Source organism: Ixodes scapularis, unplaced genomic scaffold, assembly GCF_016920785.2.
Source record: "Ixodes scapularis isolate PalLabHiFi unplaced genomic scaffold, ASM1692078v2 PGA_scaffold10__122_contigs__length_95168666, whole genome shotgun sequence".
Classification (NCBI taxonomy): Eukaryota; Metazoa; Arthropoda; class Arachnida; order Ixodida; family Ixodidae; genus Ixodes; species Ixodes scapularis.
Genome location: NW_024609836.1, coordinates 44728015 through 44753909, shown reverse-complemented (window position 1 = coordinate 44753909; position 25895 = coordinate 44728015). Strand labels below are relative to the sequence as shown.

The 25895-nt window shown below is 45.5% G+C and overlaps 3 protein-coding genes across 6 annotated transcripts in view; 2 read left to right on the top strand and 1 right to left on the bottom strand.

Moving 5' to 3' along the window:
* Nucleotides 1–14319, bottom strand: part of LOC8052310 (phosphatidate phosphatase LPIN3) — a 49732-nt gene extending 35413 nt beyond the window's left edge. The window contains exon 1 of one of the 3 annotated variants that reach the window (XM_040206120.3): nt 14237–14319. The gene's annotated coding sequence lies outside the window, so the exon portion shown is untranslated. Of the gene's footprint in view, nt 1–4374; nt 4566–14236 lie in introns of those variants that run through there. The other 2 variants (XM_029992594.4, XM_042288132.1) reach the window with 2 other exon arrangements.
* Nucleotides 14320–15815: 1496 nt separating this feature from the next.
* LOC115330707 (polyadenylate-binding protein 2) lies at nt 15816–17946 on the top strand. The gene has a single exon (XM_029992595.3). The coding sequence runs from the start codon at nt 16180–16182 to the stop codon at nt 16864–16866; it is 687 nt and encodes a 228-aa protein (XP_029848455.1). The 5' UTR covers nt 15816–16179; the 3' UTR covers nt 16867–17946.
* Nucleotides 17947–24696: 6750 nt separating this feature from the next.
* LOC8034767 (protein PHTF2) overlaps nt 24697–25895 on the top strand; it is a 37776-nt gene continuing 36577 nt past the window's right edge. Inside the window, exon 1 of one of the 2 annotated variants that reach the window (XM_029992597.3) lies at nt 24697–25010. The gene's annotated coding sequence lies outside the window, so the exon portion shown is untranslated. The remainder of the gene's footprint in view (nt 25011–25895) is intronic. The other variant, XM_040206118.2, reaches the window with a different exon arrangement.

Here is a 25895-nt window from a genome sequence, read left to right as displayed (position 1 = left end):
GGACACAAAAATCCCCGAGGCTGGCCCTATAAATGCTGCGCATTTAATATCTACAACTCGAAAGCGGGCATTTTTCCCCACAAAAGTCCCCCTACCAAGAGCCAGTCGCTCTGTGCTACCAAAAACATAATTCGCCCAGTCATGTGCAGAAGCATAGAACACGGAATATTTGAGAAGTCATGAGTATGGAACACATTTCATTAACCACACTTGTACAATTTACGAAAAATGATTTTTAGGACGAGTGAAACAGAGAAAAGGCTTTGACATTTCAATGCAAAGTTGCAGAGAGTGAGACTCAAGAATTACATCATAGTGGTTCCTGTTGATTGTCTGCTTTCGGTTTGGCTTCTTTCAGCAAATACCGTTAATGACTTCATTTTCGTGGGCTCGATACTTCGTGCATTTCGCCAAGTCTGGGATTCGTGAATTTTGCCAAGTCCGGGATTTGGGAGATTTTTGCAAGCACGAAATTTCGCGATTGGGAGTGGTATGCTATGCACTATCACAATCAATATGAGCGTGAACACCGCTCCGCATAGACTGCAGTACTATCAGTGCCCCCTGTCGATTGTTCCGTGTAGTAAAGGCACTTTGCAGGCGAGACATGTCGTCACCAGCGGTCGCTGCACCACTCTGCACTTCCAGGTTGTCTGCTAGCAAAGAATGCTCGGTGGAACCACGAAACTGTTCACCAATGACCAAGGGCATTTTTCACTAACAATGTGTGCCAGCAAAAATAGCTCTTATAAATATTACATCTAGGGTAACTTTTTTATTAGGAAGTTTTAGTAGATTGTTTCTACGAGTCCAATAACAATACTCTGCCGACGCTTTTGCACATGCATCATAAATTGTTATTGGAGGACGTATGGGAAGAATCTAACAAACTACCTATTATTTACGTCACACGAGTTTCGCTGGAGCAAATGTTTGCCCCCTCACACATGCATGAGATGGTGCGCGCACATTATGCGCATACGACAAATTGGGGGACCACGGTTGGTGCGTGCAGACGACCCAGAAGTGAAGGCCAGCGCAACGAGCGCAGCAGTCTACTTGTCTCGATACCCCTTGCATCTAAGCTTTACGGAGCATTCGACAGAGGGCACTGATGGTACCGCACGCCACACGGAGTGGTGTCTGCGCTTATAATGATTGTGATAATACCTTGTACCATGGGGCAACCCATTCACGTGATTAATTTTTCGCAGCATTTTTCTAATCGCAAAATTTACGAAAATTATGCTGTTTACAGCATGACTCTGCAGAAAACAGCCTCTTTTCGTGGGTTCTTCACACCATAATGTAGTGCTTCACACAAAAATAGCCTTTCAGGGTGCCAGAGGTCACTGAAGCGACCCTGCGACTTTTTTCATTTCTAAAACTGACATAAAATGTAACATGCTCATCTCCATAAGGCCATTCAAAAGCAATATAAACTTCAATTTGTACATCAAATAAAAAAAAAAATTGTCATAAACACCTTTCTTTTCTTTTTTTACATGGCTGGAGAAAATTAGCAGATCCAGTCAATAACGAGCACGACAGTCAGAGCCTAGAACCTTGCAGCTGATCAGAACGCCAAGCGAACAGGCTCTGTAGATCATGCCAGAAGGGACATTTTGAAGCAACCCGAGACTGGGGAAATACGAAGGCTGACACCAAGAGGAGAAGGAGAGCATCCCAAATGCAACTTCAGAATACACCAGCTGTATTTGAGACCCATGTTCAGTATACACCAGCTCACTTGTGCCCTTACGTTCTGTTCAGAAGGGCCGCAGGGAAAATGGGGCTGTTCCCCCAGAAAGAAATTTCTAGATAAAATTAAAAGTGTAAGAGATAAAATGTGCAAAGAGAAGGGGGAAAGGACATAATCTGACAAAGGGCAAACAGAAACGTGGCTTGCTTCCTTTCTCCCTATTTTTGCACGTCTTATCTCACACGCTTTTCGTTTTGTGCACATTTTTACGTGTGGGCAGCACCCCACGCTTGGATTTATAGCAGGCACGTAGCCAGGGGGGTGGCCCATGGGGCCCAAGCCCCCCCCCCCCCCCCCCCCCCCCCGAAATCTTCCATTTTGCTGGGACCCTCCTTTTCCCCCTTTCCCTCATACAGCATTTTGTCACAAGAGGCCCCGCCCCGCCCCCCCCCCCCCCCCCCCCCCCCCACGAAACAAAATCCTGGCTACGTGCTTGATCTATAGATAAGGTTGTTTTTGTGTTTAAAGACAGATGCCTATCCTTGACTATTCACAGAGCAGATAATATTCGCAGCACCTTTCCCCGCATTCTGCAGAGGTAAAGCCTTACTCTATTGGCATTCTTGTATACATTGGACATGGTCAGTTTCACTGCATTCCTCACTTTCAAATCTTTTCAAACCATTGTCTGTGATTCATGAACTGCACAAAATTTGAAATTTGGGAGAATTTCGCAAGTACGAAATTTTGCGATTGGGATTGGTATGCTACGTACTATCAAATCAATGTGACCGTGAGAAAATCTTCCGGTTTTCTCATTTCTGCTGGAACGTCGGGTCTGATGCAATCAGCTGCAAAGGGTATTCCGGATCACGACGCGAGCAGACGTACATGTGCAAACAAACATAGGGCACCGTTAGCACAAAAGAACAATCCCCCTGTATAGATGAATGATTGATGCTTTGGGAGTGGCATAGACAGACAATGCAGCGAACCCAAGGACAAGGATGGCTTGATGAATGATGCGGAAGAAAAATGCATGGCCCGATAACACAGATCTGTCTGTCAGAGGTACGACTTGTGGAAATGAGCGAAATCAACACATCGCTCGATTATACACCGATTAATGCTCGGTAAGGTCGCACATTTATATTTTTTTGGGGGGGGGGGGGGGGGAGGGGGGGGGTTTGCGGACTAATGGACCTTTTTCCAGTAAGGAGTGCCCCATGACGGTTTCGCCGCCTACTACAAATGGAGGGCAACCGGACTCGCCTTCTCCCATAGGAACAGATTAGTGTCGCAAGAAAACAGTGCCCCCCAAAAATGGCGAAACGGCGGTCAAGGTCAAGTGGAAAGGGTGTGCGCGTGCGCAGACGCTTACTGGAAAAAGGTCCATTGTTTGATAAAGTTAATCCTACACGCTTTTATGAGACTTCTGCTGAGTCTTGTACACATGAGAGTGAAGCTGGCGTCCATCACAAGATCGATGGCGGTGCCTCCATCTAAAACTTCTCTGTAGCCTTTACAATAAACACTTTATGGCAATCAAAAAAAAAGAATTGTCATAGTACATTTAATTTTATTCGCATATCACCCACACGAAAGATTTGATCCTACGAATACGCAACTGGCACTTCTGAACTCATATTTGTACACCATTTCAACTAAAATAAGCTGTTTAAGGGGAAAAAGATGGAAATATGTCTCGTAAATTTATCATGCTGTAATCTTACTTATACTACGCAGTGTTTAACTTTTCTGTGGGACACTATGTTTGGCTTATGCACTTGTATATGAATGTCATGTATGTTGGTGTTCCCTGTAGCAGCTGGGCAATCTGTGCCTTATCTGGATTGTTTATGCAGTGCAGCGCTTTGTATGCCTCTTTCCCAGAGTATTGTTAGCATGCAGCATGGGTGCCCCACCGTGAAGTTACTAAAAACTGTAAAAAAAAAAAAAAAAGATGACATTTTTGGGTTACATTTAACAAACGAAATAATAGACGTGTTTACCCTCTTTTTCGTTCTAAACAAACCTCCCAAGTGTGCAGCTGGGAAAGAGGGCTCCTGCAAACATTATATGCGTCACTGCGTTCGAATGTGATATGTCAAAAAGAGCAGCTGCGCAGAAAACCAACTCGCTTTAAAGTTTCGCGCGCCTCTAAAGGTATCTTCAACAAAGCGATCACCTTTATGAGCTATTCGAGAGGCTGAGAAGATACATCCATGCTCGACTAATAACTACCTCCAGCGTGTCGGTTTCATAATTCCGCAACTGGTGCGTACATGAACAAGCCAATGAATTGGCAAACTTCCACCGGCGAGGAACGCGCTCGGAGCTTCCGGAGATCTTGTCTAAACCGGAGGGGAAAACACGAAACTACAGCACATAACCACCGACAATCATCACCACCACGCTGCGATCACTACTCTTCAAAATCAAAACAAAACGCTGCAAGCGTTTACAATGCAGATACAAAACGTAACACAACGTTGTCACTCTTCTTTTTTTTTCTTTTAGAAGTGCCCGCCGCTTGTCCCGAGCCGGAAGTTAACCAAACCGCGAGATGACGGCGAACAAAAGAAGCGTCCGCACGCAAATCCGAAAGCCACGTGCAGCCGGCGATGCATTTAAAACGAAGCCGACATCGAGGTCGACGCGCACTCACGTACCCAAAGCGTCGATCAAACGTCTCTCCTCGCTGGTCTTCGAGAACCTCAAGATACGAACCGTCTTCGCGCGGGCACAGAACGGCTCCTCTACGAAGAGCAGCACCAGTAGCCATAACAGGTCCCTTTACACAGCTGCAGCGTCCATCGCGTGATCGCAAACACACCTCCGAGATCAGACGACGCCGACGACCAATCAGAGCGCCCGCCGCGCTACGTCACGCCGTGACGTCACACCCGCCAAACGCCTTTCTTTTTTTTTTTTTTTTTTTTTCTTTTTTTTCCGTGGAGCACGTTTGTACGGCCGTGCGATATGATCAAGCAGGAATTCCGTGCTTGGAATCAACGATTAACGTCAATGCCGTTCTGCGATCTTGCAACCAGGTGGCTTGACCGATTATGTACGTGTTAATGGTTCACGAATAATAGTGATATTAATAATAATAATGCATACATAAAAGAAGCATGATACATCGTAGGGCTGCACAAGCCACTGAGAGCCTTGTGGGGATTTCAGCGAAAATTTAGGAATAATAATAATAATAATAATAATAATAATAATAATAATAATAATAATAATAATAGTTTTTTATTCACACAACACTTGCGGTACATCAAATGACGAGTTCGTCAAAGCCTATAATGGCTTGTATGAATGAACGGGCGGCGGTGAAAAGCTCACCGGAGAAAAGCTCACCGGAGATAAGCTCACCGGAGATAAGCTGACTGGTGAAAAGCTTACCGCAAAACCGGCAGATGCGGAGAAAAGCTCACCGGCATTTGAGTGGATGCGGAGAAAAGCTCACCCACTCTTGATTTTGCGTCAAATCGGCAATTTAACACAATTCGCATTCGTCACTTCATTAAAAATATGTCCCTTTTTGTAACATTCTTGAAATTCATTGGCATATTCACTAATTCCTCAGAAATTAGTAATCACCCATTTTGTATATTAATGAAGCCGCAAGTATAAAATCAGAACATCGTACACTAATAAAAAAAAAACAGCAATCTATTTTTGACAACTGACAGAGCGCCGTCAGTAGCTCTGTCAAATAAAAAGATTTGTTCTTTGCGAGCTAATACGAATAGCGGTCTGTGAACCGTTTTAACTCCAAATATTGAGTAGTGCCTAATAGATAAGCAGGTGTTTGTTGATGGAATCAGTGTCGGCTACGTTGCTTTCTTTCTGATAATTTCACTAACAAAACTTTAGTTGCGAGAGCAGCTTCGTCCTGTACTGTTTGTTGTATTCACTCCGTCGTCGTCGTTTGAGTGGTTTTCATCATACGTTTTCCAACTCGCCCTATTCGCTACCTTACAGAAGACTAGTTCTTATATAAGTCACGACAACGGTGCCAGTGTGCAGCTCTGAAGGTCATGGGTGGCTCACCGTAGAAGGGCTTTATCACACAAAGGCCACGTGTGGAAACACCAGCACGAACGGCTAGAAAACGTGCATGTCCGCGGAAGAATTAAGCTTTTGAACTTTTTCCTGTTCTTCGTTTTCAGTTAGGCTTTCGTTGCCTAGAGAGTAAGCCACAGAAAACACTCGCCCGCAAGATTTAATTTGAGAGTAATATACCCAATAAGCTTAACAAATCATACAAAAAAGGACATTTTCTTTTTTACAAAGCTGACGAATTTTAATGATAATAAATTGATATATGTCACGCATGATCCAACAGCCTTCATATAAAAAGAAAAAAAAAATCGGTGAGCTTTTCTCCGCATACGTTCAATGGCCGGTGAGCTTTTCTCCGCATCCCGCCGGTTTTGCGGAGAGCTTTTCTCCGGTGAGCTTATCTCCGGTGAGCTTTTCTCCGATGAGCTTTTCTCCGGGATTTGACTGAACCCAGCAAGTCAGCCTCACCCCCCCCCCCCCCCCCGCCGGGCTCTCTCCACACACATACACGCAAAAGGAAAAAAAAAAAAAAAAATGAAAATGTTAGTCTTCAAACACATGGCGACGAAGCCACTTCTTCAACTGTCCTTTGCCAGTAATACTATAAATCTCTTCAGAAGATTTACAGTAATAATAACGGGCCTTACACAAGGGCTGAAGAAATTAATAACTCAAGCAAAAAAAAAAAAAATGCTGCAGCGTTTTTTTTTTTTTTTTTTTACATTAGTATAAATGTTACACAAAGATAAACAAACTCCAGCACTTACACAAATAACTAGATGATGGTACGCTATAAGTTCAAAAGAAAATATTCAGTCAGTTGAGCTGTAAATGCTGTATGATCCATTTGGACCACGATGCTACTAGACAGGCTGTGCTCGACCGTTATTGTTAATGACAAGTGAAGAATATAACAAAGAAAATTATAATATGGAATTACAGTGTCCTTGCTTTGCGCCGGAACATATGTTGTCACGGCTTGTGATCAGTGCCTTCAGCGGAAAATTATACTGACGTGGCCAGCCGCTGTTGTTATGTCCTTGTCCTGAATGTTAAACCATTTACGCAAAAAAAAAAAAAAAAAAAAAAAAACAAGAAAAAAACGATTTGTTGGCGCTTGATGAATATGCATGCATGGGGAAATTACGCAAAGCGTTCAGCCATTTTAATCGCAGTGTACTTTTGCGTAAGAATGTCACAAACCGAGATGCCGCAATGTTCTTGGAACGCACCCATTTCTCAAATCTCGCAAAAAAAAAAAAAAAAAAAATGACAACGAGAAAATATAAAGTTTCGAAATGCACGAAACCGTAAACTGGTTTTAACGCCTAGTTTCGTCAAAACATGGGAAGTTTCTCGGTCAAACTGTGTGTCGAAAACAAAAACAAAAAAAAACAAAAAAAACTCAAGCGGCAAGAATGACATATTGCAACAGCAAACTATCCGTCTGTTCCGTGAAACGCTGCCAGCAGACGAGAACTCACCCCACGGGGAGAGAACGCGCGAGCAGACGAACGAGCGATCGAAGGTAATCAGGTGACGCAAAAACCCGTGACGTGGCGTGACGTCACGCGATCACGCTATGACGTAACAAGAAAAACAACACCATACGACTCGTCACGTGCGTAACGGCACGTGAAACGATGTCGGAAGATCAAACAAAGAAGCATGACGTCACAAAAAAAAAAAGAAGAAAAACGTATTTATAAAAAAAGAGAGGTGTCGCTTTTTGCTGTTCGTAAGGAAACGAAAAACGATATTTGATGAAATAACTGAAATAAGCAAAATTTACGCATAAGGAGCGCGATGCAGAAAAAAAAAAAAAAAGAAGAAGAAAACCTGCGCAACTGGAACCGCTACGCCACAATTCATCGATGTGCTGAGGCAAAGCACGCTTCTCAGGGGCGCAACTGGCATTTTTTTTAACGATCTCCGCCAAACTGCCGTAAATTCGAACAAAATAAATCGACAAAAAATGGAACGATAACAGCACAATATACACAGCTATCGTACACGAGCTACCCTAAGTACCGACTGACCCAAACTACGTAGTAAAGTGTTGAAAGATTAGTATATCATATGCCAAGCGATGTCCGTCGTCGCCACAATTGACCTCTAAAATCAATACCCGATTTGCTGACCTGCTGTACCATTCTTTTTTTATACAGTCATGAATTTTGTGTAATTATCTCCTGTTAAGTATGGCAACATGTAGAGGTAACAAATCCAAAGGAAGCTGAAACAGTGTTTCCTACCAAAGCGCGGTCCAAACTATGTTCGGATGCAGCCGACACGGTGATACACTAACTTGCAAGTCCATTGGCCTTCCCTGCACATGACTGATCCAGCGACAATAGAACGCGTACAGAAACATGACGAACGTCATGGCTGTTTCGCACCAGCTCGCAGCGTCGGCTGCGCCCTGACGTAAATGTGACACGAAGCATAGTATGGGGACTTTAAACCGAAAAAGAATCGTCCGGAATATAGAGCTCGCCAGAAAGTTTGTCCGTGCCTGACCACAAAGAAAGTCATTCACCGACCTTGTCTAAGAGACTCCATACGTGTTTTTTGTTGTTCAGTAGACCCTCGAGACACTGGAAGGCTAGATAGGGCACCGTGGGGCTCGAACACCGGGGTGGGATACGGTCCAAATCCATTCACGGAACCCGACGAGGGGAGCTGGGACCGAGGTCCCGAGCACGGGCGACGCACTCGCGATCACAAACAACAGGCACATGAGGCTAGCTCGCGAAGCAGACGACGTAGAAGAGGGGACAAGCTTGCGAAACTTTCAAGAGATGAATGAGCGTTCTGCATCCGTTGAATCGGACGGAAAGGTGGCGCCATCTGTGTTCTGTGGCACACAGCAGAGCTTTTGTCGCAAACAGATCGAAATCAATTCAGAGGCGTTAAAATAATAATAATAATAATAATAATAATAATAATAATAATAATAATAATAATAATAATAATAATAATATATTTCTTTTAATGCCCCAAACCAATCGCAGCGGTCTTCGCTTTGGTGCACACACACACAAACACACACACACGCACACACAAACAAAAAAAAAGGAAGCAAAAATAAGAAACTATACTTAAATATTCAAAAATAATACTTAAAATAAAATCATGACTAAAATACATAATGTTTGCATATGCGTCCAAGCGCGTCAATTGTGTGTCCGTCGTACACAATTACGTGAGCTGGTGTGATTTTGATCACATTAATCTGTGCCCAGTACCACAACGTTTTCTTTACAATCTCCATCATAAAGAGAAAAACAAATCGCTCAAAATGATTTTTTTATTTTTTTTATTTGAAAGATTAAGGTCGCGTACCCTAGTCACTAATATCTCAATACAGCCGTGCTTCAATGTCGGTTAACGCCAAAAAAAAAATGCAAAGACCAAAACAAATAAATAAAAAAAGAAAGCGCGGCTCGCTGCTGCGCCTCCACCGAACCAAGGTCGAACCGAGGAATGAAATCGGCAGGAAGGCTAAGCACTTCCCTGCTCCCCAAGGCTCTCTCTCTCGCGTGTATATCTACAACGCGCATATAGCCGCAAGCAAGTTTCGGAGGCATAAGCGAAGGAAAATCCCCCGAACGCCAGATTCTCCGTCTGTCGATGATTATGTGTAGATGCCAATACTCGTTTTCACCTCAAAAACCGTAATAAAAAAAGAAAAAAAAAGAAAAAGAAAACACGTTTTTTTTGCGGAGCATTGTTAAGATATATATATGTAGGTGCGTTTTAGATAAGATATGTGTTACCTTATCAAGACGTACAGGTTTCAAACGTCGCTTCTTTCACCGAAAACCAAATATTTTAAAAACTACTTCTTTTTTTCTTGAGGTGAAAACGAAGTACAGAGACTTTCGGCATATGATATAACATTACCGCAGGCTGCCGCAGACAGCAATATTAGGGAGTTTTCGTACACCGCGTTGCCCCCTCCGCTAAGCGTTCCGCAACGAAGAAGTTGCTACTGCGCCTGCGCGCCGATAGCCTTGACTGTGGAGTTCCCGCTATCGTAGCGGGTTGCGGAGGGCTTTGCGGGACGGCGAAAACGATCTACGAAAACTCCCTATTGCTACCGGGGCTGTCATATCCGTAACTACCAACACTCCCTCCCCCCTCCTCCCCCTCCCTCTCCCCCTCTCCCCCCCCCCCCCAAAAAAAAAAAAGAAAAAGAAAAAAGAAGGTGTAGTTTTACACCCTTTGTCCCATACAATAACACCCCAAAAGTTCGGTTCGACGTAGAGCGCACTGACGTCGGTCGAACTGATGGCCCCAACTTTTACGAGGTGCTTGATAACCGGTGCGATAAGACTTATTAAACAACTAAAATACGTATCAAAGTCTAAGATTAAAAAAAAAAAAAAAGTTTCGCAGTAGGGCCAAAAAAGTTGATACCGTTGGTTCTGCAAGTTTTGGGGTGTATTATATGGGACAAGGGGGCGTAAGCACTACACCCTCTATTTCTGAGAGCGTAACGTTGACGCTATGCCCCGACCGCAGTCGACGGCCACGGTCGCAAGGAGCAAATCGAGCAAACGCCAGAAGTGCACCGTCGAGACGCTCACCGCCTTTATGCGTCTGCTAGGAGCCTAGGACCGAAGAAAACAACCACGCAAAGTAAATGTGCCGCGATTCTCTCCCCCCCCCCCCCTCCCCCTCCCCCGCGTACACGCGACATAACTGAATTAAACAATCTAATAAAAAAAACAAAAAAACATACTCTTTTTTTTTTTTTTTCGAGGCTAGAAAACTTTAGTAATGAAGTCAGAGAAAGGTACACCAAAAACAAAAATCAATTAGCTGCACATCGTGCAATTGGGGAATAACGGTGGTGATGTTGTTTTGCTGCACAGAAAATACAATTCACAGTGGATGTCTGTTGAGGTATGGGACCATGGAAGGATTTGGCCAACACCTCATAGGCAACAATTGTCCGAAATTTCAGCATCATACGGCTTTGTTATCTGAGAGGTGTTGATTTAGCACCCCACCCTCTCGTCAATACAAAGTTTAAAAAAAAAATAAAAAAAAAAAGTTTTTAAATGTTTTTATTTTTTCTGCGTGGTGATAACTCAATTTACGCGTTCTGCCGGTTGTCCTTAAATACTCATAATAGTTAAATCCCGCGCAGCTTATATCCGTTTCAAACGTGATGAAATGTCGCCACGTACGTACCCTCTTTTTTTTTTCACAAAAGAACGCAATTTTTTTTTTTTTTTTTAGAAGCTCAGGGAGCATAGACTGAGTTATCACCATAAAAAGACAAACTCAAAGACCTCTGCTCACTTTAACGCCTAAACATTTCTATTATAATGAATCTATGCCCTGATGTTTATCGGCTTCGATAATAGCCGCACATTGTTTACAACCTGTCGTTCATTTATCTCTTCTCTTATATGCATGGTAAGATTAAACAGTGCCTCCAAACTTGATCTCCTTTTACCTTGTATTCACTCAGATATACTCCATCAAACGCAGTAATTCGCTGTGTTGAGCAGCCTGTACACCTAGAGTGCGAAGATACAGCTTCCCCATTCAAAAAAAAAAAAAAAAAAAAAAAATTGAAAGCTTTTTTTGATGCCCCTTTAATTCTCAGACATTTCTACTGTACTGTAACCAGGGGCGGATTTAGAGGGGGAGGGGGGTGTCCGGATGTCATGACCCCAACTCTTGATTTTTGCATGTGTAAAAATTTAGGGCGTGGAAACGGGGGAAGGGAGTTTCCTAAACATATGGTACGCTGACCAACACCTGACCCCCCCCCCCCCCCCCCCCCCCTTCCTTCCCGAAATTCCTGCATCCGCCCCTGACTGTATCTACAGTATATCAGAACTAATGTTATCAGCTTGGGTATTACAATGTCTGCCTTGCCCGTGCCTCGAAACTTGACCTTTTTTTTTTTTTTAATCTTGTGTTTAGGCTTTTGAAACGATCTTATAAAGTGCGCGCAATATTGTAGCAACTCGGGAAGACGTCATCAAACGGTAATGCACTACACTAAGTGACCTTGGGTACGTGCCATGCCCCTGCCCGACCCCCGGGGTTGCTATCATCGAATGTGCCGCTGGAGGCGTCCTTCACGGCCCTGTGCCCCTCAATATTGAGTCAGGCTGTTCACCCAGTGGTCGTGAAAACTCGCACGCAAGTACGGCGCGAGCGGCGGCTGCCCTGCCAAAACAACACCTGTCGTCAACCGTCCCCTTTTGTCTATTTGCGAAGGAGCTTCCCCCCTGGTGACGTCACGCGGATTTCGCCATTGTTGTCGACCTGTCACCACTGTCACTTGTCCGGGCCGATCCACCGAACATGTCGGATTGGCGGTGCGCCATCAAGAGACGGGTTCGCACCAAAAACTAAAAATATAACCCACTTCTTTTCATGCGGTTCCTTCGAGAAGTTCCACAGATTCCGACAAAACCGAAAGAAGAAAAAAAAATATGATGCAAGAGAAACTTCGCTTGCAGAAGAATAGTTACATTTGGCTGACATCGCGAGCGATTTTGAAGCAGCATGAAGTTGAGACCCTTTCTGAACTTAAATATGTCGGAATAAAAATCCAACGCCAGTCGAACATCGCACGACGAGATGCGGTGATGCGGTAGTGCCACCAAATGAACGCCAACCAGGACGAACATGACGTCATCGGTGACGTAATTCGAAGCAAGACTTCTTGTTCGTTAAACCTAATTAATAGTAGGTAGATCGTCACTAGGGAAGTTTCTGTGTGCGAATATCGTGACTTGCCCAGTTGTAAAAAGATAAGAAAACGCCTGCATGTCAAGCACGTGTACAGACATGATCTTTGGCTCAAACGAGCACCCAAACAAATACCGAAAAAAAAATTTTAAAAATGGCGGATGCTGCCCAAGGGTCGTTGTCTCCTTATCAAAAGCTCACAATCCATTATTTTTTATTTTTTTTTTTTTTTATGGGCCGACGAAAACGTAACATCCGGATCCTTTCTTTGTCCATAAAACATGTCTGGGCGCATCCACGGCGTTTTTCTGCCCTTCCCTTTGACGCCTCGACTCGCCCAACTGTTAACTCCCTTCCTCTTTTCTCGCGACATGACTCATCGCCCGCCAAGAGAAAGCGATAAAGAAAAGAGGAACGGTTAAACATAACTTTCTCACTTAAACCTCACGAAGAAAAATAAAACGCCAAACACGCAGGGCGTACTCTTTCAGCAGCAGACTGGGAGAGAAAAAAAAAAAAAATAATAATAATAAAACCGCGGACGGTGGGTGTCGTCGTGTATACAGAAACATCCGCGTATGTGGGAGAACCGCGCGAGAAAGAAGCCTCAAAAGTCCAGCTAGCTCTATCTGGGCTTCTTAAAAACAAATAATAATAATAATAAAAAAAAGAAAAATACCAAAACGACGCGTCTTGCGCGCTCTTTGCGGCCTAGATCTTTTCCGAGAGGACAGCTTAGCATCCCACGATCATCCCGGTGTCGTATTTATCTAGGGTTCCGTACGAATATTACATGCTCGAAGAGCCCAAACATTTAAAACAAAAAAAAAAAATGAATGGCGATATATATTGAATGCAATCACAGTTTTCTGCTACAAATAATTGGATTGAATTCGCGATTATAGCAGCGCGCGCAAGCACTCAAGGTTCTGCACCTCTCCACTGAAAGAACCGCATCAACGATTATCAAAATTCTCGATCCTCAACAATAAATACGTTTAAAAAACAAAATACCCACAATCGAAAAAAAAAAAGGATTTTGGATGAATTAGCGCGACACCAGGAAAATCACTACGAGCCGACCACGCACATATCACGCACATATTACGTAATTGATATATCATTTAGTCAACGGTCTTGCAACTATGAGCGTGATTTCTTGGAAACATGTTCCAACGAAGTCGTGAAAAAAAAAATGATAAAGCGTGATTTCTTGGAAACATGTTCCAACCAAGTCGTGAAAAAAAATATATATATATAAAAGGAACAGCTACAAGTTCGCCTTTAATATCTTAGCTGTCCTAGCGCCTCACAAAGGGCCGACATCTATAAGAGTCTGCTGATAAGGGAACCTTTGTATAGCCTCGAAGAACTGGGGAGAAACTGATAATGCTCTCACACGCTACATCTTGCCTGCAGGCAAACAACCCATGGCTCCCAAACATCCACGGTACAAATAATCCTTACAAGAAAAAAAAAAAAAAAAGTGTTTGTATTTCGATGTTTACGAACCGAAAGCACGCATTGGCAAAGTGGCAAAGGATATCCTTTGGCGACTAAACTCTCAACAGCCTTAACGGAGCGATAAAAAACGACATCGGCCCAGTATATACTGCAGTCAGACGAAACCGAATTAGCGTTGTCCTTCGAAACGTATATGAAACGCGGGCTTGTGTGTTGCAATTGATCGATCAGCTGTTTTCAGCCAGGCAGCTCCTAGGAATACGGATAACTTACTTCTCGATTCAGTTCAGCCTTTCCAACGACGGTAGGACCATTGCCGCGTCACTGAGGAGGTGCTGTGTACTGTGGACACGAAGGCTATGTTCCAGATCTTACCCGAGTAACCTGCCTCCTACGTCAGCGGGTAATACCACGTGACATCGCGAGTAAACGATCCGCGACTCGATTTTAGAACGGCCAGGATAATCACCTGGATACTACGCGGATTGGCTTCGTCTTGGGCGACGGCAAAAAGAAAACACAGCGGCGATGGCAGAAAATAGCAGACGATCCTTTTGATCATGGAGAAAGCACCCGAAGAACGGTAATGTTAATGACGACGCGGTGTATTTTGAGGTGAATCCACCAGCTCCTTTACTCACCTTCGTTTTGAGCTGTGTATTGAGATCAAAATGACTTACTCCTTACAGCTAGACAAAAAGATGTGTTTTTATTAATCAGCGCGATCGCTGCAATTCTAGTCACGGTGCCCTAAACGCATATATTCCACGCATTGTAATTTGCACCAATTATGTTTTGCAGAAATATATTCCACACGGTGTAGCGGTACAGCGCGAGGGTGCTTTCTCCAGAATGATATGAAACTCACGTTCGCTTTGACGCGAATGTGATTGCAGTGAAATTTTCGAAGTCTTCACTGCTTTACAAACGTTATCCTCTCATTACACACACTCTGGAGGAAACAAAAATATTACATTATCATATGCCGAGTTCAAACATTTTCGGCCTTGAACGTGAGATTACGGCATTCCCCCAACGCCGAGGACGAGGATGCGGAGAAGCTCCTGTTTACGCTCGCACTCAGAAAATAACAAGTACACGTTCCCGGGGAAGGTGGGCGGTCTGGATGTAATGCAGTCAATTCCTGCGTTGACAACAGCAAATCGCAATAAACACACATGCTGCACCTAATTCTTTGTCATTTCGAACGTCCGCCACCAAAACCAACGGAGCAAGCGAGCTTTGACGGCTGTCGGCGCAGAAAGCAGACGATGAACAGATCACGTGACGTACTTACTCGATTTGATCCGACTTTACCCCCCGATTGAGGAGGGTAGCGCGAGTAATTACTCCGGAGTAAACAACCCGCTTCTGGAACGCGAGTTCTGACGTCATCGAGTAAGCTCGAGTAAGTTTTGGAACGCCACGGTACGAAACTTTTACTCCGGAGTCGGATCGAGTAAATTTTGGAACACAGCCGAAGAGATCGCCGAGAGATGATGAATCACAACAGGTCGCGATACATGGTGGAGAAAACCGCGGACAGACACTCCACGCAGCGCGAGCGAGGGAGCACCACGGAACAGTGCGAAATTTGCAAAGCGCGAAAACACCGTCGTGGGGCGCTGCTTCGTCCTTTTACTCTATTTACACTTCTCTTTAAATAAATTTCTTAATTTGTTTTCTTAACAGAACGTGTTTAATGATGGTGTCTCAAATCAGGTTTCAATATCTTGAATAATAACACGGATTTCTGGTCTCGCGGGTCCCATGTAGAGCAGGATAAGAACTCAACTGTAGTCCAAAACCACAAAACTGTGACTCACAAAAAATATATAAAATACCCGCCTTTAATCAATTGGACGGATATGTCTGTGATGATTACAATCATCATAGGTACACAAAAAAAATTATATAGTTGAAGAAACTAATATAGCTTTGCAAATCAGGCGCCGCGACACCGGTGACGCGGCGCGTGAAGATCAAAAGCCGCATCGCGACCGGCATCAACTATCGCCATCAAACAAGACAAAGGTTGATCTCGGGCTATTTTGCAAGGCGTTTGAACCGATTTCGAAAAGTGCACTAACATCGAGCGCATTTAATGTGAGCCCGGTCTTCGCCAGCAGCGGCGACAGCATCGACGAAAACCATAAACCCCCCGGCGCCGAGCCCCCGAACACACGCGCACCGGCACCCCCCGTGAAACAAGCGCCATGGCGGACGCCGACACTTCCGTGGAAAACGGCGACGGACTGTCCGAAGCCCAAGAGAACGGCGATCACCACGATTCGACCACCGAGCTTCTCGACGAAAGCTTGGGCGACGAACACGGCCTCGACGACCCCGAACTGGAAGCGATCAAGGCGCGCGTCCGCGAGATGGAGGAAGAAGCCGAGAAGCTCAAACAGATGCAGAACGAGGTGGAAAAACAGATGAGCATCAGCCCGCCGGGCGGGTCGCTAGGCCTAACGCTCGAAGAAAAGATCGAAGTGGACGCCCGCTCGATCTACGTGGGCAACGTCGACTACGGGGCGACCGCCGAGGAGCTCGAGCAACACTTCCACGGCTGCGGCTCCATCAACCGGGTGACGATACTCTGTGACAAGTTTTCGGGCCATCCCAAGGGCTTCGCCTACATCGAGTTCACGGACAAGGATTCCATTCAGACGGCGATGGCTCTCGATGAATCGCTGTTCCGCGGCCGGCAGATCAAGGTGATGACGAAGCGTACCAATCGCCCCGGGATTAGCAGCACTAACAGACCGCCCCGGGGCCGGTTCCGTCGCCCGACGCGCGGCGGAATGTACTACGGAGGTGGCGGCGGTGGCGTCGGCGGGGGATACCGTTTTCCCAGGCGGGCTTTTCGACCGCGTCGGGCAAGTTGGTACTACCCGTACTGAAGCCTCCACGTCGTTCACGCCGTGCTGATGTTTTTGGGCCCGCCGAAATCGGTCAGTTCCGATCAAGAAAGAAAAGAAAGTAATCTTGCGGGGGCGGCGGGGGGCCCGAAGACGCGGGCTGCTGGTCCGAGCTTTAAACGCCGGTCAGGCGTCTTTGCGTGGGCCTGCTGTGTGGAAGAGGAATGACGGACAAACTTTTTGGGTTTGGAGTTTATTTTTGATTTGTTTTCGATAGAGGGGGGGTGCGCTAATGACCCTCATCTTTTCCTTCCCCCCCCTCTGCTGTTCAATCCTCCATCGTGTTATACCGCATTGGCAGCATGTTCTGTTCCATTTTTTTTTTTTTTTTTTTAAGTCAGTTCCGTTCCCTTGGGTGCCCTACACACATACAAAAAAAAAATGCACACATTTAGCTCTTTTCTTCCTTGGTTGTTATTTTCCCCGTGCTCGGTAATCCCCATTTACTTTATGCTTTTTTTTTTTCTGGTGTAATGTTAGGTATATTTGAGTGTGTTTTGCTTGTTTCTGGGGGGTGGAAAATCTATGTTGTTCGGGAAAAACAAAATTTGCTTCGTTGGGAAATAACGAAGGGGGTGCAGTACTGCGTGATGTGCTCCCCCGCTCTGCGTATTTCTTCCCTGCCATGTCAGCTGAAGAAAAACTTTCTTTCAACCTTTTCTTGTGTGTTTTGTTTTTGTGGGGAAGGCACCACTCTTGTCCAATCAATTTCTGGGCGTCTGCTTTTTTTTTTTTTCATTTTTTTTTTTCACGTATGTAACATCATTTTTTGAATGCTATTCACCCTACACTGACCTTCAGGTGCTGTCACCTTTTTGTGCCCGGAAGGGTGCAATATATGATACGCTAAAGCTAGAAAAGGGGAGGGGGTCAGGGGACTATACGGACACCTGCAACATGCGGCTGAAATCATTGGGTGGGAATCTTAAGAGATATGTAACAAAAAAGAGCAAACAGATTCAAAAAAGAAAAAAAAAACCTTCATCAATAGAAGAATAAATTACACACATAGAGATATCAGTGTATGTCTGTCGATGTTTTAAATAAAAAAAAAGAGCTCGATTGTGCTGGTTGTTACTGGTGCCGCAATAAGTACAAACTTGCCCGTAGTATAGTCGCATGTGCCACATGATCGTTGTATGTTGCCTAGTTTGCTCCGGGGGATGATCGTTGGTAATGAATGAGACACGCCCCATCAATCTGCATGCGGGCCAGCGGGTATCTTCTAGCCTGGCTTCACAGCATCATTCTTCGGCATTGGGCGCTCAAATATCTGCGGGTGTCCCACACATTGATGAGTGAGCCGTCTCTTATGACTTTGAGTCTTAGCTGCTATTAAGGATGCAACCATCGTGCGCCTAGCGGTCAAGCTAAGAGTTGAAGCCATCAGGATGCGCTCGGCTAACGTAGCCGGACACTGTCAGAATTCAGCCAAGGAACGTGATTAATTGGTAAAGCGCCACTTGAACCACCCAAATCCCAGCTGAACTTTGACACAGCGCTCTCTGCACCCCGCGTTCCATTGAGGACGGCAACTTCAAAAAATTCAATTCGCTGGACTCGTCTGAAGTAAATGCTGGACTAGTGTAAAACGAGGTGGAACAAGGCACTTCGGATAATTTCGATCTCGCCGTATGAGCCGTCAGTTTTTGCAAAATACGCCGATGCCTGCAAAATCTGCTGCTGCCCAGTTCTGCGGGGATGCAGTGTGGTTGTCGGTGGAGCATGCAGTGGTTTCTCCGGGAGCACTGCAGTAAACGAGCTGCATTTCGAGGAAAGATTCACTATGTGACACTTCACGAGTGTGACTAACAGTGAAGGCATTTTCTTCTTTAGTGTTCACAGTTTTCGGAGTGCCGTTGTGGCGCTGCTGCGGGCATATCGATGCTAAAACTGCATGCTGAACAGCCTTACCATTTTCTCGCTGGACGAACGAGTGAGTGTCCTTCTAGCCCACCATAGTACAGCCTCTGGGTGCTGTCATTTTGCTAGTGGCACATGTAGATTGTGTGATAGTCGTGCCCATGACCTACTGTAAACCGCCACACCTCGTGCACCTTCAATTAATATGCAGATACCCTAGGAATCAAAGAAGCCTTTAAGCAGCGCCGAGAAGTCATGGCGTGACGAAACACTGCAGCCATGGCAGGCACGTATCAAGGGGGGGGGGGGTCCATGGGGCATCTTCCATTTTGCTGGGGCCTCTGGGGCCTCCTCTCCCCTTTCCGCCTCGTAGAGCATTTTGTCGTGGGCAGGCCCCCCCCCGAAACGAAATCCTGGCTACGTGCTTGGGCCATAGCCATGTTCTAAGAGGTGCATGCTGGCACATTCTTCTCTGGGCAGGTCAGCATTACAGTAGGTCATGGTCGTGTCTTGCTGAGAATTTTTTTCGAGGGGGGGGAGGGTTCTGGCTCACTTGCTGAGACCACAACTTCCCAGGATTGGGAGAAGGGGGGTGGGGAATGGATATAAGGGTAAAAGGGCATCATTCGAGCCGCTAGGGCCCCGAGGTCTGTTTGAGTAAAAGAGAATGAGCCTATGATTTGCAGGATTGTCACCATTCAAAAGGCTTCTTATAATCTCCCTCCCAACGTGGAGAGAGAGGCGGCTTGCAGTTGGCCGAAGAGTGCCATCGTCACTGCGCTGACACCGCTGCTGGGGTATGCCCTGCCTTTCCTGAGCAGAAAAACCTGCTCATAAAGGCATGTGTCTCTACCTTTCATCACGTTTTTAATAAAAAAGATTGGCGTTGCGTGATTGTAATTTTTGAATTATTAGTACGCTTAAAGCCTGTAGAATCAGTTATGACCAAGAACAAACGAATGCAGAATCCTCTTTAGTGCCCCTTTGTGGGGACCGTTGGTCACCCTTCCCCGATGGCCGGTTATGTGGCCGTGGATCGGAATGCTGGGCCTGGTTACCATGAGCTCCAACCTGTTCGTGAAGCAGAGTTGCCTGGCTTGAGGTGCTCTCCTCTTCACTCTCCTGGTGGGATCTTTTTCCGTCCTCCCGCTCATCCGGAAACTTGCTTGCTTTGGGTGAGGACGACGCCCGCGGGGGAAGGAGGTCAACGCGTGTTTCCGACTGGGGGTATGAGGGACTCCTCCCGCGGATGTGATAAAGATTGGATGTGTGGCGAAGGACTTCCTATCCTCGCTCTGGACTGCGCTCTCGGGATGGTGTCGACAAGGTGAGCCTTTCATGTGACGTTGTCGGTGTGGGGGTTTTGGGACAGTGTCTTGCATGCGGTGTTCTAATGAACACCGTTGGACCCAGTCCTATTGTGGTACATGCTCCTCCTTTTTAGAGAAGCGATCAGTTGTGCGGCTGACGTTCGGACCCACCCATAGCGGTGTTCTCGAGAGAAAGCTGCGGGGTATGGGAGTAGGTCTGGCGTCTCTTGACTAGAGAGCGCCGCTGAACCCTTTGGTTACCACCACTCGTGACCATCCGACATAGTCTAGGGGATGTGGGGATTTCTGTGATCTCTCTTCCCTGATGGCTGTGATAACGGCTGCGGGTCGGAACGCTCGACCTCCTGCGCTGCGAGCTCTGACCTCTTCGTGAAGCAGAGGGTCCCCTGTCTTGGAGGGCCCGCCTCTCACTGTTTCACGGGGAGACCCCTTTCCATTCCCATGCTTGGATGCATGCAGATCACTGCCAACTAGCAAGGGGGTTTCTCCTCGTCTTTCCCCGCTTTCAGGAAGGGGACTCATCTGGTGACTGCGAAAGAGATAGGACGTGTATCGGTGACTTCTCTGATGTTCTCCCGCTTTCTGACTCTCCGGAACCCCGCATCTAGCCGGTAAGGACCTTTTCTTACCTTGCCGGCGCGGGGGGCGTTTTGGGTGGGGACATAGTAATTAATCTTGAGAGTGTTGTAATAAATGCTTTTGGACTCTGTCCTTACTGTGGCATGTGTGTCTTCTTTTCTGCTATATTCGAGAGTGGGAGACAAGGTAGTCAATCATTTGCACTGACTGAGGTATTTATCGAACCGACCCGCGGTAATGTAACCCTAAACGTCGTCTGCATTGCCGCGGAGATGGGACCGTGCTACTAGGTTTGACGTCTCCTTTGAGATCACTGCTGCTGTTGAGATGACCCTTTGGTTACTCCATCAGTACCTCTTTTGATAGTTAACGATTCCCCACACCTTTAATGGTGTGGGGGGGGGGGGGGCAGTTGCCCCCTCCCCTCCTTTGCCTTTCTTAAATCCACCCGTGGCCTATGTACCACATTGTGAAGGAGGCTTATCCAAGATCTAGCGTCATGTAGCAGGTTATGATTACATGTCGAAGATCTCCAGGTGGTCTAAATTAATCCTTAGACCTTTGCTGGGGTTTTCCAGATACCCTTTGTTAGAGTCACTGATGAGAGCGTGAGAACAGTGGGGAATCTACCATAAATAAACTCAGCATTTTCGGCAAAAAAAGAAACTCTGAAAAGCACCCTCCGAATTTCACGAAAAATAAGCTTCGAAAACACGAAACCTCAGTTCTGGCGTGCAGCACATAAGAACAGCATGCTCTTGTTGCTTTTCGACATGCTCTGCCTGTGTGTGCATTGGAGACGGGATAATTGAAAGACCTTCCTGCCATTTAGACCCTGTCAGTGTCTAGAGAAGTTTACCGGCTTCCAGAACATTGAGCCAAGATGGCAATCGATTGATTCAAGTGTGCCGTCTCTTTACCAGAAAACGTCAATCAGTCGTTTGACTGCGTGCACTGACATTTTCAAAGAAGATACAGCGAGGTGGTGGATGTGTGCTTTCTTAAAATGGGGGAACTTTTTTTTTTTGTGTATGTCGAGAGATCCTGCCAAGCTTATTTCTTGCCAAACAATGTTTTGGGCCATGGAGGCCTCTTCTGTGACAAGTTCGTTGATAGGTTGGATTCCCAATATTGGTGCCTTTAGCCTGCTAATATCTTTTTTTTAGTTAATGCCTTGGCGACCTTTGACACCACGGAAGTCGCTTTCTCCTATATAAAAATAACAATTTTGGTAATTCGTTATAGTCACATGATCGCATGTGCAGAAAATTTTGACGATGTAAGTATGCACCTTGGTCATTCCGACCATGTGGATATTTCCGGAAACTTGCAATATACTTGCTAGTTGTATGAATTCATAGCCCATTAAAGTTATTTTTCCTATAAAATTTTCCTTGTTCATACATTGGTAGAGGAAACCTTGGACAAACAATTGCACAGTGCAGATTTGGGTAAAGGGGAGGGGGGGGGGGGGGGCAGACTTTCTGGTAGAATATGCTTGGAGGTTCACATTGCAGCTTTGGAACTCCATGCTTCGTCATCATTTGCAGAACCTCAATTCGAGGCATCAGCAAAGAAGCTTGTTACCCCACGCATTCTATTTTCTATTTTTAGTGGTGGCTGTCTGGACTCTTTCCCACTATGTGACTTACAGCGCAATAACACTGTGTGTGACAGCACTCCCTCTTTATCTGCCTGCTGCGTCAATGTGACTCATTCTGCCTCTGACTGTACCTTCTGCAGTATTGTGTTTGGCTAGCAAGTTGCAAAAAAAAAAAGAAAAAAAAAAGCGTTGCTGCTCGCTGTTTTAAAAAATTACCCAGCTGCATCTTTTGCTTTTTTTTTGTATTTCAAGCTCATTTGATGATTTCGTAGAAAATAGGCTACAGCTGGAGTTGGAACCCCGAACCAGACGAGAAGAAAAATTGACGCTGTCGTCCAACTGCTGGGTGCGCAGTACTGGCAGGGGTGGATACAGGTATTTCTAGAGGGGGGAGTAAGCGTATCAGCTATCTTAACCCCCCCTCCCTCCTCCTTTTCCCTGCCCTAAACTTTTACAGATGCGAAATATTCAAGAGGGGGTCGGGACATTTGGAGCCCCCCTCTGAATCCGGCACTGAGTACTGGCTATCTGTTTTGTCTCTGCATGCTCTAGTTCCAGGTCTGCCAAATCGTTTTGCACACACATCTTAAAAGCGTGTTGCTTCTAACAAATGTGGGAAACTGGCAAACCAATGACAAACAATGAATTTGTCAATGAGGGCCCCACCTTAGGCAGACACTGTTTGCGAACATGAATACCCCTTATCGGCAGCCTCTTTTGTCTTTTCTTACTTCTATTTATTTATTTAACATGCTCTATGTCTTACAAGGATTGTGTGTGTTATTCAAAATATATAATACAGCAGTAGGCAAAAACGTAAATAATAGTAAAATAGTCATAGCTTTTCATACTGCATGTTTGTGAGAATGCTAATGCAATTGATGCAAAGGTGCAGTGAGCTGGACAAGAATAACAATCATAATCCCTGGAGAAGGGAAACAAGGGGGTCAAAGAACAAACACAAATCTCCAACCACAGCTAGGTGACTGGTGTGTGACTGAAAAATCTGCCTGGCCCTGGTATATAGAACCGGACCTCTCCATTTCCCGTGGAGCGCTCTGCAAACTGAGCTAACCAGGAGTTGGATGTCAGTATAGCAAACGAGTTTTAACAGCTGCCATCAGTCTAACAAGGGCGAACGGCCTGCATTTTACGGTTATGACGCTAATGCAAAGGTGCAGCAAGCTGGACAACAATAACACGAAACCAGTACCTTGTGGATTTTTCAGTTGCGTACCAGTCACCTAGCTGTGGCTGGAGATTTGTGTTTGTCCTTTGTCACCCTTTTCGCCTTCTCCAGAGATCCTTATCGTAATATCAATACGACAAGCCACAAAAGCGATGCGACATGACTCAAGCCTAATACAGTGAAGTGTTATTGCACAAATCAATACATGCACAAAACAATAAAAATGACTGACAAGCGCTCTCCTTGCTTGTCAGTCATTTTCACAAAGTCGCCAAGCGCTCTCCTCGCCATGATTAGTGGTTTCCTCCTCTCCAGCATTTGCTGTGCTGAAGTGGAAAGAGTGGAGGAGCTTGTGAAAATAGCTTGTTCCGCTTTTCTTTACCTGTGACAGACCATATAGAGGTGAAGCACTTTTGAGGTCTTTGGGGGATTGCTGTTTTTTTTTTTTTCTTTTTATGTCTGCTAGCAGCGGTTGATTGACAATAATTGAATGGTAGACCTGCCCAAAGGTGCACTCATCCAGGCATTCGTTTTACACGGAACCTGCCCAATTAAATAAAACAAAATTGAAGAACGTTCAACTTCTCTCACTTCTTTTCTTTTCTTCTGGAATGTGCCATTTGGTTTAGATGTCCGTGATAATTTCACCTTGATCTCTAAATTTTTTATTGTCAGAAAATATATTTTTGCGTAATATAATTTCGAAAAGCACCCGAGAGTCAAATGTCGAAAATAGAACGCTCCGTAGGTAATAGGTATCCAATATCGCAGACATACTTTTTTTTTTTTTTTTTGCGTCCTTTGTAGTTAGACGCTGACCGCTGCTGAATGACCATAAATTTAGCCACCTGCTCTAATGCACGCATGCATCGACGTTGAAAAGCATCAATAATAAATTAAACCGCAGCGACTCCCTCGCGTTAGCAGCTTTTTCATGGATTGTTCGCCGCGAGTGGGGTTTCGTTTTCGTTTTGGCCTGGGCCGTTTGGTGGTGCCCCGATTGCCAGCGCGCTAACGTTCGCAGTAACGTTTGCAGGTGAAACAGCAGAACTGAGTTCGTGCGCAACCAGATATAATTTTAAGCCCTCCTCAGTTTTTCTAACTTTAGTCTTTGCTTTTAATGCATTCTTTAAATTATTAAAAAATAAAATTAAAATTTTTACAAAAATTAACATTACCGATTGCAGCGCCACAAATAAATGAGCGGATCAGAATAGCGTAACTCAACGCTCGCGATGAAAATGTCCGCTCTCCGCACCGGAGCCTATCCACTCTCCAGTGGCCTGGGCAACCGACACCTCCTCGCCAGCGTTTTCCTGCGCCACCGCCTGTGTCTTTTCCGCGTCTTGTGTATCCTCTATTTTGATGCGCGCCGACGCTTGGACGGCAGGAGTACAGCAGGAGCAAAGCAGCGAAAAGAACGGCAAGAGCGGTCGAGCAGCAAGGAAGCGAGCCAGCTGAGGAATCGCGTTCATCACACCCGCGTACGTCGGATCAGCAAACCCAACCGCTTCTTCGCACGCATTTCAAACGTCCTGACTACGCCAGTTTTTCGGACGAGGTAAGAACTTGCGTACGGTACGCTCTAGGCTGCTCGAGTCTTGTTTCTACGGTCGCGATTAACCCCAAAGCGGGCCTCCCCGCACCCGTCAACTTTGATCTTTCGACAACGATCACTATAACTCATCAACGAACCATTGAACCCTGTATGCGGGTGTGTCGGGCACTACTGCGACCTGTCAATCTTCACCTGATTGTCGATGCTGGGTGTATCGCGATGACAGATTTCCCTTCGTTATTGTTATCTGTTCCACATTGCGGATTCTTGATCAGGTTAGGGAACCTGGTTTGGGGTACGTGCTCGTCGCGGTTCATCGCCCTCGAAATCTGTGTCGAGCAGCCGTGCGCGTTTCCGATTCAGGTGCGATTCAATTCTTCAATTGATCGATTGATGCGTAGGATATCCATTATCAGATAAAAAAATATTCGCGTGTCTCGATCTTCGCATTCACTGAGAAGTCGGACTCTTTATATATACTTTACGGGTTGTATATTTGAATTCTGTGTTTCTTGTGTGAGGGACTTTGGATATCTGTATTCCCAAAATAGATTGCACGGCGGTCTACGGCGCAGCTTACGTGTTGAGCTCTGAGAAAAGAAGGGAGCGTTGCGTAATGCCAGTTGCTGTCTTTTTTCCAAGTGTTCTCCCCGCGGCAGGTATTGCGCAGGTCGTTTTTTCTTTTTTCTTATACGCGTACTTGCGATCGTATAATAGCTGTCGCGTTTTGAACCTCAGCGACTTGTCATATCATACAGCCTTATGCCACGCCTGGGCGTTCTCATTTAATAATCTGCAATCAGCTGTGATGCTTTTCCCACAAGTTCTGACAACTACAAAAATGTATATACGCTCAGGCCTATCGTTGTGCATTGTTTTCCGATTGCT